The sequence below is a fragment of the Lycorma delicatula genome, chromosome 5 (genome assembly GCF_047948215.1).
Source record: "Lycorma delicatula isolate Av1 chromosome 5, ASM4794821v1, whole genome shotgun sequence".
Classification (NCBI taxonomy): Eukaryota; Metazoa; Arthropoda; class Insecta; order Hemiptera; family Fulgoridae; genus Lycorma; species Lycorma delicatula.
Genome location: NC_134459.1, coordinates 178119211 through 178133623, shown reverse-complemented (window position 1 = coordinate 178133623; position 14413 = coordinate 178119211). Strand labels below are relative to the sequence as shown.

At 29.4% G+C, this 14413-nt stretch overlaps 1 protein-coding gene across 2 annotated transcripts in view; it reads left to right on the top strand.

Moving 5' to 3' along the window:
* puf (ubiquitinyl hydrolase 1 puf) overlaps positions 1–13102 on the top strand; it is a 405361-nt gene extending 392259 nt beyond the window's left edge. For both annotated transcript variants that reach the window (XM_075367624.1, XM_075367623.1), the window contains exons 52-53: positions 7429–7654; positions 10949–13102. In XM_075367624.1, the coding sequence (XP_075223739.1) occupies positions 7429–7654; positions 10949–11271 (549 nt within the window). In that variant the 3' untranslated portion in view covers positions 11272–13102. The remainder of the gene's footprint in view (positions 1–7428; positions 7655–10948) is intronic.
* Positions 13103–14413: the final 1311 nt, after the last annotated feature.

Here is a 14413-nt window from a genome sequence, read left to right as displayed (position 1 = left end):
CATTTATTATTTCCCTTATTTTAATTAACTCATTAATCTTTGCTAAAAAAAAACAATGTGTTTTTTTGCAGATCTTAGCATTTTTATTTATTCTCCTTTTTTTCAAAACTTTTTCAATATTTAAAGTACTTATTCTACATCCAATTTGAAAAGGAGATGAAGAATATTACTTTCTTGTAACACTCCTTTTTGAACTCGAGCTTGTTTATTTTAATCTTAGATCTGTGCTATCTGGTTTGCATACAGATCACATATAAATCTTCTTTCCCTGCATTTTAGTGTAACTTTACTTAAATTTTTAAAATATTTTCTTCCATTCCATATTGTCAAACGCCTTCAGATTTGCAAAATGCCATCTGGTAGTGGCTTTTTCCTCTTATACCTACCTTCCAAGATTAGTCTGAGGGTCAGGTCTGTTTGAGAGCTCCCTTGTACAGATGCTCTTCCTGAAATCAAAGTGGTATTAATCTAATGTACCTTCTGTTACACATAGCATAATAAGTACTTTGTACAAGTTAGATGTTAGTGTATGAATAGTTATTACACATGAATATTTTCACGGTATAAATAAATATTGAAAAGTATTTAGTATATGCTGTGAAAGGATGTTAATCATTACTTTCAATGATAATAAATAACAATTCATCATGATCACAGTTTCGTGTACAATTTAGGTTCACAATATTTTTTTAGTAATCCCATGTCATGATATTTTAATTTTTAAAGTTTAAAAATATCGATATTACACTTATGAGCCATGCAGAAAGCTTTTTGTACCGCTTTATTTGTTGCAAGTGTCAACTGGATTTCTTCCTCTCACTCTCTTGAGTGAGAAGGAGAGTTTCCTTCCCCCTCAAGAGAGGGGAAGGAAACTATTATGGTTGAAATTTCTTTGACCTTAAAAAAAGAATGAAAATGTTTATCATCATAAATTTAGGAATAAATGCTGAATGTCAAATTAATTCTGAATAAGCATGTGTGTTTGCATCCTAGATTAGATCTCTTGTTTCATTATTGTGTTTACACAGTCTGTATTCAAATGTCATTCATCCAAAAGTTATAAAAAAAAAGTTGTATTTTTAAAAAAGTGAATACAAAATTTCATTTTAAATTTTGTAATTGCTGACCATGTAAAAAAATCACCATTTTCATTAGTGTATTATTTAAATTCTTGTTTATGCTCCACTTAGCCGATAAGTTACTGGTAATTAAAATAAAATTTTAATTGTTAAAACTTTAACAGGCACCAAGCATATGTAGGAGGCACGTAGTTGATGTTGAGAGTATACAAAATATTGCATTTCAAAACAATTCAGTCTAAGAGTTTCTTAATCGCAACTAAATTGTATTTTTTTATTATTATTATTTATTTATTATTTTTATTTATACTTTTTTTATTTATTTTGCATTTAGTGTAATCCAAACTACTTTCATTTCTCATACTATTTATACTGTGAATTAGTTTAGCATATTGTAACTGGAAATTTTTCTAAAATACAGTTATTACACAAATAAAATAATAGAAAAAATTACTAACATATATGATAAAAATAAATATAAAAAATCATATAAACCAAATAATCACATTATAAAATATTTAAAAAATATCAATAATAAAAATAATAAAGAGGATTTAATAGAAATATACAAAATTAAATATAACGGATAAAATAATATTTATATTGGTAAAACCAACAGATCATTTAAAAAAAGATTTAAAAAACATTTAAAAACAAAAAAAAATAAGGTATATCTAATGATTGATTAAAAAAGTACATCTAATGTAGCTGACCATCTCTGTTAGAATGCAAACATAGTATTACTTATTGCAAAAATAATTTATAGATTTTGGAAGTTTGTACTAATGATAAAAAATTGGATATACTTCAGAAATATTACATTTATAAATATAAACAAAAATATATAAAATGATGAACCTCCAAATTACATTCGAAGATTATGATTTAAGTAAAAAACTTAATAAAATACATTCTGATTGTTGGCAATAATGGCAATAGAACAAAGGAAAATATTACATCACTCCCACACTTATTCATCCTTAATAAAGTTCAAAATTTTCAAATAGAATTTTGACAAATTAACAAATCATAAATAAATATGTTTTAGTATAATTATAGAATTTAATAACAACTGAAAATGCAGGATCCTGCGAAAATCAATTCTTGGAATTAATATGGTAAGTTTAACTTAACTATTTACTGTATTTTGGTGGTTGGTTTATATTTCATTTAATATTAAATATACATGTATTTATATTTCTTGAAGATTTAAAATCATTAACATATTGACCACTATGTTAATACGTTTTAAATATTACATCATTCGTACACTGGACGGCAGAATTTGCTATTTGTCCATAATAAATTCAAAATTTATAAAACAGTAAAAAATTCAAAATTCAAAAATTATAAAAACAATTTATTTTAATGTAATTATACAGTTAAATACCAACTGAAGATGCGGGATCCCATGAAAATCAATTCTTGAAATTAATTTGGTAAGTTTAACTTAACTATTTACTGGGTTTGGGTGGTTTAAATTTCATTTAATACTCTATATATATATATATATATATATATATACTAAATTATTAAATAAATAATCTAGTACAGAATATTGATATAAGACATATTTTACCTTAATTTTTCAAGAAAGTACTTGAGCGGAATCCTGCATTCTCAGTTATGATTAAAATAATTCTGTTATTGCGTAATAAAAATACTAAATAATTATAATTACGTATTACTTTACATGAGTGTTGGTGTCTGTTGGAGTTTTTATAAGACCGTCTCTCCCTCAAACACTATCTAATGGTTTATCAAATTGAATCTTAAAAAGATTCAGTTGACATATTTCAAGTAAAATGTCAGTGAATAGACATTTTACTTGAAATATATATATATATTATTATGGCAAAAATTATTATTTACATAAATTTATGCCGCAATTTCAAATATTACTGCATACAAATGAATGTTAAGTCATCTGCTTTGTTAAACATCTATATTAATTCAAATCATCATGAGTTTTTGTCCCTTTGAGAACCACTTGACGATTTTTTGTCAGTTCAGTATTTATGCTAAAAAGACCAGTTGGCAAAATTTCATCAGTATTTTTTTTATGTGAGAAAGACAATTTGACAATATTTCATCAGTTGTGAAATATTTTTATTGTTAAATAAACACTTGATAGAATTAATGTATAAGTTCTAGAAACTGCAAAGTTTAAGTAAAAATAATGTAACAAATATAATTATAGTTGTGAAGATAATTTTTTTAAAATTGAACGTTAATTGAGGTTAATGTGCGATTGAGTTTCTGTGTCAATAGTGGCCAGTTGATGAAGCGTCGAGTATGTTGTTGTTATATTCGTCACTGTTTGGTTAGTGTACACTTACATCTGCATGTAAACAAACACAATTAATCAAGTTTTATTCTGTTTACTAAACGTATTTTTATTTTTTTGATTAGTTTTTTTATAGCGAGTTGAATTTATTGTGTGTAGTGTTATCATGCACAGTATTCAAAATGAATGATGGCTATCATACTCTGACTGAAATTGACAGGGAACTTAGACGTGTCAAATCTGATAATGATTTATGTAGCGATATTTCTGATTTATACAATACAAATGAAGACCCTAGTTATAATGTCCCCTTACATTCTGCCAACATTGTTGTCATTCAGTGAAACTTTGAGGTGAAGTATAGTGAAGATAGTTTAGTTCAGATGATAGTGAAGATGAAGTTAGTTTACGTGTGATTACGTGTGTTTAGTTCACGCCTAGTTGGCGTGTGATGAGTTCCATTAATTTAGGTAAGTCTAGGCTGGTTTTGATGTGATGAATCGGATTTAGATATGTTAAAGATGATAATGAAAACATATGGAATAAAATTGAAGGTAACTACAATTTTGATCACAATTTTACTTCGGATTTAATACCAGGACTGAAAAATTGCCCTCCAGTAGACTCTAATCTTATTAATTATTTCAAACTTTTTTTTGCTTTTATGTTGCTCCAGTTATTTGTAAAAGAAACTTAACAGCTATGCTGATGATGCTATTAGAGCCAAAGGGAAAAATATTACTCCATCTAGCACGTACAGTTCTTGGAAACCATTTAAAATCAATTAAATCATACCGGTCAGTTACATCGTCTTAAAGTACTCCTTGATTCCGTAAAATGTTTGTACATACACGATTCAAATTGGTTCTAAAATTTTTCCATATGGTCAGTAACAATAGATTACCAAAAACCAGTAAAGTATACAATTCCTATCAAAAATTTTAACCTATACTAGACCATGTCAACAATATTTCAAAAAATTTCAGTTGATGAAAGTCTCATTGGCATCAAGAGTCACTTGCAATTAATGCAATACTTACCAAATAAACATCATCACAGATGGGGCATCAAACTGTGGGTACTCTGATTCAATTTCTAAGTATGAACGTTTTCCATGGATTTTTGAATGAATATTTTTTGCTACAAAGAGTCTAGAATCAAAGGCAATAAAGAAGAAGTAAAGAAAATTGGAGTTTCCTTTTATGTTGTAAAGAGATTATTGTCTTTTTGTAACTTACTGAATAAGGGCTATCATTTGTTCTGTGATACCTTTTTTTTCTAGTTTTCTGTTAGTTGATTTTTTTATACATAAGAAAAACATTATTTAGTGAAACCATACGAAGAAACAGAATGGGTTTACCTCAAGAGTTACAGATTACAGTTGGCAGCAAGATTTACTTTAACAAAATTAATGTTCTTGCCTGGCATACAAACAAAAAAAATCTCAAAAACAACTACTTTTGTTGTTGTCCACTAATGCAAAAGTTCAAAATGAACAAATTACGTCTAAAGACATGGAAGGAAGACAGTAAATCAAAAGCCTAATATCGTAGACTACAACAAATACACGGGTGGCATAAATCATTTTGACATGATACTGTATTGCTACCTTGATGAGCATAGGACTCTAAAATATTTGAGAATATTTCTGTGAGAATGGTTTTAAATTCATTTGTGTTGTACAAAGAAAACCTTAAAGTCAATGTACCAATTTATGTCGATTATTGAAGGCGTAGCAGCAAATTGATTTGAAGAACAGCAAAGTGGAAACCATAGTCTGCATTCTACAAGACCGATTATCACCATCAGAGGTGATGGTGATAATCGTGGAGAAGCTGGAACAGCAAGATTCATGGAAAACAAGATAAAGCTTGTACTGTTTGCTCAACGAAAGGTAAGAGGAAGAGATCCAAAAGAGTATGTGTGAGATGTGGTGAAGGGTGTTATGGAGAGTGTCATTATAAACTTGTATGCAAATAGTAATTTTAGAAAATTAGTGTACGAACTGAATAGTAAAATATTTTTTTTTTAATGTTAGTTATGTGTGTTAGATAATATAATGTATTATGGAAAGATCCTGCAGATGTTGAAGATTATTCTGCTTAATTTATGTAAGTAATTTATTTGTTAATTTTACTCCTCTATAATATGTAAAATTGTAAGAAAATTTTTATTCCACTAAAATTTATGTATTTTAGGTTCAGTAATCTCAAAACTTTCATGGATACAGAAAATAGATTAAAAAAGATAGAAATCAGTTTTTCCACAATACATTTTTTTTAGTTTCAGAGTTTAAAAACTTCAAATTAGATTTTTTTGGTCTTTTTAATTTTATTTTTTGAAATTTTGGATTTTCATAAATTTAAAAAATATTTTGGGTTCCAAAATAAATAACTACGAGAGATGGATCAAAAAATAAGTTACACCCTTGCCATGTTCTTAAACTGAAAGAGATATTTTAATGTCTTGTAGTGGCAGCACTGGTTGTATTGTTTACTTAATGCTCCCCTGTGATTGGGCATTCAGTATGTGTGTGTATTGTCATCAGAATGGCGTGTCCTCTAGAGGTTTCATCCAGCATAGAAGTGTGTTCAGTAGTCCGATTTTTATGGGCAAAAAATTACATTTGTTGTGAAATTCATTACCAAATTGTTGAGGTATATGGTGAGAATGCAGTGTCACATCACATGATCACAAAATGGTGCCAAATGTTTGTAAACTGAAGAATAAATGTGTGTCAAACTGTGTTCTGGGCGTACTTCAACTGCAAACACGACAGGTAACGCGAAACACGTAAATGAAATAATCTTGAGTAACCGGCACATTGAAATTAGAGAGATTGAAAGTGAACTTTACATTAGTGATGGTGGTGTGTTTGCGATTATTTACAATCAGCTTGGTTATCGTAAGATGTGTGCACGATTGGTGTCACATCTGTTAACCGACAACCATAAACATCTACATTTTGTGTCTGCTCTTTCTTTTCTTCAACATTATTCCAGGTCTAGTCCACAGTTTTTGAAACAAATTATCATAGCGGATGAGTACTTCAGTCGGGTACTTCATTATACTCTTGAGACTAAATGAGCACCGCATGAATGGAGACACAAAAATTCACCGCAGCAATAAAAAGTGAAAACATCTCCACTTGTTTGAAAGGTTATGCTGACAATCTTTTTCGATTCTGAGGAAGTTGTTTACATTGAATTTATACCCTGAGAAACAACAATCAATGCCGAATCTTACTGTGAACGTGAAAAAAATTATGTAAAGTCATTAAAGATCAAAGACCAGGAAGATTAAGTGACGGGGTTGATTTCTTCACATAATGCTAGTCCTCATTCAGCTTATGTGACAAAGGAGTTACTGTAAAGATTCAAGTGGGAATTGCTGTATCATCCGCCTTACAGCCCTGACCTAGCGACTCAAGGGAGACCTGGGAGGGGAGCGTTTCGCTAATGGTGATGAAGAACTGAAGGAAGCAGTTCTTAAATGGTTGAAGGAAATTGGATGAAATTTGTATGAGAGTAGGATTGAAAAACTTGTAACACGGTATGATAAGTGTTTAGAAAAACTTGGTGATTATGTTGAAAAATAGATAAAAATATATAATTTATTGTTCAATAAAAAAAAAATTGTCTTATAAATATGTATTTGTTTCATAGAGGGGCTGTAACTTACTTTCTGATTATTCCTTGTAATTAGTAGTTTAATCATTTTTCTTTAAGGTAAAAATAAAATTAATGAGAAATTATTGTAATTGAATATTTGATGATTTTTTTAGTAAATGCTTACAAATTACAACCTTATACTAGTGCGCAATTTTTTTAAAAATTGTGAAATTTTTTTTGCCACTCATCAAAAATATCCTGGTTCTCAAAGGGTTAGTAAAAGCGTCACTGTGATGGGCTTTAAACTTGGGAATTTGTTTTGATCGCGAATGTTTTACCGAAATTGTTTTTTTTTTTGCAATAAAGTTTTCTAAGTACACCGAATAATAGACAAATTAATTATTTAGTTCATTAATATCTGTTAACGTTGGATGTATTTTTTAATTTGCAGGTAGCTGAACAAGTATTATCTGATCAAACATGCTTATTAATGGAAAGTATTGTGACAACCCTGGGTGAAAATTTATCTCAGGTCAACATCAGTGCAGAAGCATATCGTCTTAATGGTGATCTGAGGGCGTTAGCATTAGTATACAGTGTTGAATTACCAGTAGTTCCTCATCCACAATTGGCATCTGTTCTTCATAGACTTGTCGCAGAAATAGAAAAAGTTTCAGGTATTTTTGTTAGCTTTTAGTTGTTTCTCTACGGTTAAAATATGTCACGCATAGTAATTTACTTATCAGGAAATGACTGGGATTTTGGTCTTCTGCAATTTCATATAATAACGATGCGATCTACAATAATTATATTAACTAAATCTAAACTTGTTCTTTTATTAGCAAATTTGAATGTAAATAAAATATTATGCAAGTATGTTAATAAGGAAGAAATTTTGATTATTTTTTTTGTATTCCCCATTTTGCGAAAAATGAAAATCAGTTTATTTTGAGTACTGGTTCTTAATATCTGGCTGTTATATCCATATGGTTTCTCTTCAATAAAAAAGCATGGTGCATTGGTTTGCTTGTTTGCTGTATGTGCTTGAATTTTTATTTTGAATGAAGTGCACAAACAATTTATAATTCTTGATACGAATGATTTATCTAAAATTATATTTATGTTTTGGGGTTAAAAAACGAAAACATTGAGATTGAAGCTGTGTTAAAAAATTACAACTTAGAAATCTTTTATATGTAAATGCAAAAGTTTGTCTGTTTGCAACAACATCACGCAAGAACCAGCCGACCGATTGCTTTCAAAGTTTTAGGATACATTAGTCTTATCCCAGGGAAGGTTTTAAGCCACAGATCAGAAGTGAATTTGTGAATTAAAGATATTCATTATAGAAAAAAGTATCATTTTATTTCATTATTATATTTCTGTCACCACAGCAACAGAAATATAATGAAGTAAAATTATTAGTTTCTTTCTTTAATGAATATCTGTAAAATATTTAATATTCTAACAACCATGAGAATAAGGAATGTGTCGGGGTCCAGGGGGGCAAGCTCCCTATCTAGACTGTTGGGCGAGTGAAGCGAACCCTGACTGGCTAGTGTCGTATTGTTGTAATATACAATCAGAAATACTTTTATAGAAACTGACTTTTTCTGTATATTATTTAAAAAATCACTATGTTGTAATATCAGTAGTGCTTGATCATTTTAGTCTGTTGAATTATTATTCGTACAATAAAATCTTTGAAATATAATCATTCTTATGCCAAAAATTATGAGTAAAGCTTTCGCTTCGATTTTAGAAATTGAAGTCAAGTAGGAGATTTTATAATTATTGAAATAATTTTAATATATCATGAAGATACCTTAAGATGGAGATAGATTTTATGATTATTGAAAATGAGCAAAAAAAACTCATTCTAATATTTTTCTCGTAGGATGCTGGAATCAACCAGAACTTAGTATGTTATTTTTTACCTTAAATTAACAGAGCCAATATTTTAGTTTTTTTTGAAATATTGAGATGAATGAAATCTTTTCATACCTATAAATAGAATGCAACTATATACTATAAGGCATGGTAAAACCAACGCATCTAAATTTTAACGTAGTTTTCAATAAGTACTTATATTGAAATTTCTTGAGAGATTGTAGTTGCAGTATTTGAGTTTATTGTTTGTAATTAAAAGTAATGAAGGAGGGGCACCGTTCCAATTATTACTAAGCTATTGAACAAAATTAAAAATTCTTTATTTCATGTCAACTGAATCGATAAGTCTTATCGGTTCAAAAATCAGTGATACATCTTATTTAGTAGCAGTAAGAATTACTTGTATTATTTATTGTTTAAATAGTCAAAAGCTGGGTTAACAAATCCTTATACTTATATATTGATGAACATAATTGATTCCGCCTGAGGTCAGATATTAAAAGAGTGAAAAAAATTAAACCTAAAAATAGTTAACTTAAAAATAGCTTAGAAGGATATTTTCTGAATTAGAATCTAATAAGCAGTGTAATTGATTTACTCAGGATCTTGGGCTCTGTATCAGTGTCCTTGAACCTGATATTAACAACATTTTATGCATTTTGAAATACGATAATATAACTAAGCCCCTAAAAGAATATCTGTTTGATCTAAAGAAATACAAGTCAACAAACAGAAGATCTTGGAGAAGATTCTTTGAACAGATTGAAGCTATTTAGCGGGCATGTTGCATGTAAAATTAAATAAAAATTGTTTCCTTTAAATAATTCTAATTTAAAATATCTATTCTAATGTTACACATATCAGTCTGTGCATTGTTTACCCAAAACTGTGAAACAGGTTCTTTACTCGATTAGGTTGTTTGAATTACAAATTAGGTTCTTGAACACAGCTCTCTCAACGTGAAGTTCGATTGATAGATCGAATAAAAAATTATCAAGTGAGTTTGCAAATTGCCATGTTCATCTTTTCCCTTCACATGCAAGTTGAAAACAGATTGTATAAGTCCAAATTGGATTTTTCTGAGCAGTAATATTTAAAACCTTCCTTATTTTCTTGATCAGCTTTTAAAAGCAGATTTCAGATACTTTTGTCACTGTACTGAGATGTACATATAGATAAACACACACTTCTTTCAAGTAACTGATGGGTTTTTTCATCCGTCTTTTTTAATTTTCTTCTTTTCTTTTACACTTGTTTTTGTGTTGATTTTTATTGTATTAGTAGTATTTTTTATTTGCGTTCTGCTATATTTAAAAAAAATTTGTTTTGTCTTTATATTTCTTTCAATCTTTCTAGTAGATTATTAATTTTCTGCAGCATTTTGTCGCTTGTTTTTTTCAGTTGATAACCTATTATTTCAAGTTTAAAGAAAAAAAGTAGCTTATAAGTATCAGAATTCAATTTCAGATACAAAATCATTCACCAAAATATTCATATTATTCTACTGACTCTTGCAATGCAGTTGACAAGATTCCACTTCTAATCGCATGTAACCAGTTTTCTTTTTGTTTGTATAATTCCCGCATAAGTGCTCGTTCTTCTTTTATTCTGTTTATTACTTTTTCATGTCTCATTTTTCCATCCATTTTAATTTCTCTATCCTTCTCCATATGCAGATCTCAAAAGCCTCAATCCAGTTCCTCTTCCTCTTCCTTATTGCTCACGCTTCACTTCTATAAAAGACATTTCATACTTAGCATTTGGCTAACATATTCTTTAACTCTTTAAGTTCAGACGTTTTCTACATAGTACTCCCCCTCTTCTTACTGAAGGCTTCCTTTGCCATCGCTACCCTTCATTTTAATTTCCTTGTGCTCTTCCAGACCTCTGTCACCGTTGTACCGTGTTTGGAAAGGTTCAGTTCATAAGGGTCATCTGTTTGCCATATATAATATTATCATGATGGTAGGTAGGTGATAAATTTTTCTTTAAAGATGTTAATATATGTATTCAAAGTAATTCAAAAGTATATGTTTATAAAAATAACAATTACAGGTAATGTTTTTCCTATTTTTTTTTAGATGAAAGTCCATGGAAAAAAAGAAAGCTTTGTAGAGGGGAGAAAAGCTGTTGTGAAAAGACAAGCGGTAGCAGTGCTGATGCTAACAGTAACAGAACACCAGAAATGGTAGTAGATGAGGAACGTCAGAAGACAGCAGATGTATCGTCGGCTGCATCTTCTGAATTAGAATCTGGACCTGGCTGTTCCAGAGAACCAAGTTGTTCACAGACCTCACCGGAAAAAATGCAGTCTTCATCTGATCGACTTGAGATGTTGCATTCTACTGTCACAACCCTAATTGCAGCTCTTGATCAAAAGAACAATCATGAAGATGATGCTTAAATCCTCTACTGATTTATTCATTAATGAGATACAGTATTGGCTATAAGTTTTCTAACAGCTCTTCTTCTTCTTTCTTGTCATCCCATCCCCTCTGTGTCATCAATTTTGCATTTAATAATATAATATTAGAATGAATCTTCGAGTCTATAAAATGATTTTTATTATTCTTATAATTGATTCTGTCTTGAATTTTTTAATTGTTAGTGAAACAACTTATATTAATGTTTCTTTAATGAACATTTTAATAGCAAGGAATGGTGTGAACGAATGTGTTACAAACACCTATATTTATTTGCAAAAAAAAAAGAAAAAGAACTTATACGTTTGCAGTAGCCTTTGTGATATGTTTTTTCACTTCCTTGTTCGTTTGTTTATAAGATTCAGTGTATATTAATTGTGATAAATAATTTTTTCTTTTATTGACATCAGCAGAGTCAGCGCTTCCATAATCATCTTATCTTTATTGAATGGAATTTATAAGTAATATTAATATTACATCGATATAAATAGACTCTTATTTTAATTGTATTTATATTGTATATGTATATCAGCTGTCATTAATTTAGAATAAATTACTAATTAATTACTTGTAAGTTTAGTGTATTATATTAAACGCATAATCTAATGTTCAATTTGTATTATACTGAAAATAATTTTTAGAGATACTCAGATTTTATAAGCAGAATGTTTGATTATGGAAAGATGATAAAAAATTATTATACTACGATTATAATAGTAAGTTGATTTGTTTATGATTATAAATATTGCATATTTATTATTTATTTACTGTTTTCATATCTCCTATTTTTCCAGTAATAACTGACTTACACAGTTGACCGATAATTTGTAACTATTTTATTTAAGATATTGTTACCAGCACAGAGTGATTTGAGAAAAAATCACTCTATTTCATGTCCTGTGATAAATAATTTAATGTTTATTTATAATAAGCAGTGTTAAAGAAATGCTAAAAAAAAATCTTGTGTAGTCTGTAGAATCTTTTTTCTTTTTTTTGCTGCAAGCATGTTCCTAACAAGCCAGTAGACTGCTTGAGGGCTTTCTTGTACCTTACTTTTATGTGTAAGAACTAAAATATGTATGTATCAACTGTTAAATTTGCCTGTAACTGAAGAAAGTTGGCGATTAACTAAAAAAGTCATTTTCTTTTATCACCACAGAAATTATGTAACCACCAAATCCATGCGAATATAGCTTTTCATAAAATGATAAGATATAGGTGTGTATTTATCAGTAAATATATATATATATATATATATATATATATATACACACATACATGAGGTTTGTAAATAAAGTAATGAGACTGGTTCAGAAAAATGTTTTTTTACAATCCAATTATACATGGACTCTACACCTTCGAAGTAGTTCTCTTGGGAAGCCACGCAACGCTTCAAATGGTTTTTCCACTTTTCATAGCAGTGTTGGAACTCGGAAACCGGAATATCCTTCAGATGGTCTGGTACATTTTTTAAATGTTTTCTGCTGTTCCAAAATGGTGTCCTTTGAGATGTACTTTTAAAGTCGGGAACAGGAAAAAGTTGCAGGGACTCAAGTCAGGTGAATAAGACGATTGAGAAACTACAGGAATGTTTTTCTTTGCCAAAAACTCATTAATTAAGAGTGCAGTGTGATAAGGTGCATTGTCATGATGCAGCATTCAGTTTTTAATGGCTGGTCTCACATGGGCAACGCTTTTCCACAGTCTTTCAAGAATTTCTTGATAAACATATTGATTTACAGTCGGTATGTCCTGTATGCAAAAAGTCCTTATGTACAATGCCATTACTATCAAGAAACAAATTAGCATGGTTTTGATTTTTGATTTGCTAATTTTTGCTTTTTTAGGATGTAGTGAGTTAAAAGTGTGGCACTCCTTGCACTGGCATTTTGTTTCTGGGTCGTACTCAAATATCCAAGATTTATCACCAATAATATTTTTTAAAAAAATCATGATCAGTTTCAATTCGCCCTAGAAGATAGCGGCACACTTCCACCCTGTTGTTTTTCTGTTCAACAGTGAGATTTTTTGGGACAAATTTTGTACAAACTTTTTTTATGTCCAATTCGTTTGTCAAAATTTGATGGGACTGCAGTACAGTTCAAATTCAATTGTTCTGCAATCAGTTAATCGCCGATCGTACCCTATCAAGTCTCTGATTCACTCAACATTGTCATCACTAATTGACGTTAACGGTCTTCTAGAGCGTGGATCATCTGCAACTGATTCCCGACCATCTGAAAAAACTTTAAACCATCTAAAAATTTAGGCTATGACAGAGTGTCATCTCCGTACACTCTTTTCAATTTTGAAAAAGTTTCAGTAGCATTCTCACCAAGTTTAACATAAAATTTCATTGCAGAACGTTGCTCATAATTAGTATCACTCATTTTTGTAACGTAAAACAAAAATTTGTTTCATGAAAAGTTTGTTTACGTCTCATGTGGCAGCAATAGATGAAAAATATTAATGCCTATTATAAATCAGCTGTTCATATAATCATATGTTTACTAGTAAATTTACAGTGTTGTCACTTTGGCTACCAAAAAACTAGTCTCATTATTTTATTTACAATTACAATATTACAATATTTACAATATATATCAAAATTTTGTCAGTTTAGTAGCATCATTTTAAAATACATGCTTATTAATCAGATCAAGGTGTCTGATCTGAATTATGACATCAGTTATTAGATTGTGCATGAAATTAAAAGTTTTCATTATATTGTCTTTGTGTGCTTCACTCAAACTCAAGCTGTCAAGTGTGAGAATATGTCTTGAATTCAATATTTTGCTGAAGTTTCATCCTGTAGTTTAGCTGGTATTATCACCTTTATGACTCATTGCTTTGCCACTTACTGTTGTGTATAAGAATTATGAGCTTACTTATATTAATCGTTATTAGTCACTAATGCTACTGCGCTGAGTTATATGCACTAAATTATTTTTATATAATTTTTATTACAAAATCATTATTTTTGAATAAAATTATAATAATGCATTGACATTTTTTTTAAATAGTCTCAAAAACATAAGTCTGTTTGCCAGGCAATATTTCAGCTTGCCTTATAAATTAGTTAATGCTTGCTGAGTCAATAACTTAGATTAAATATTTATGAAA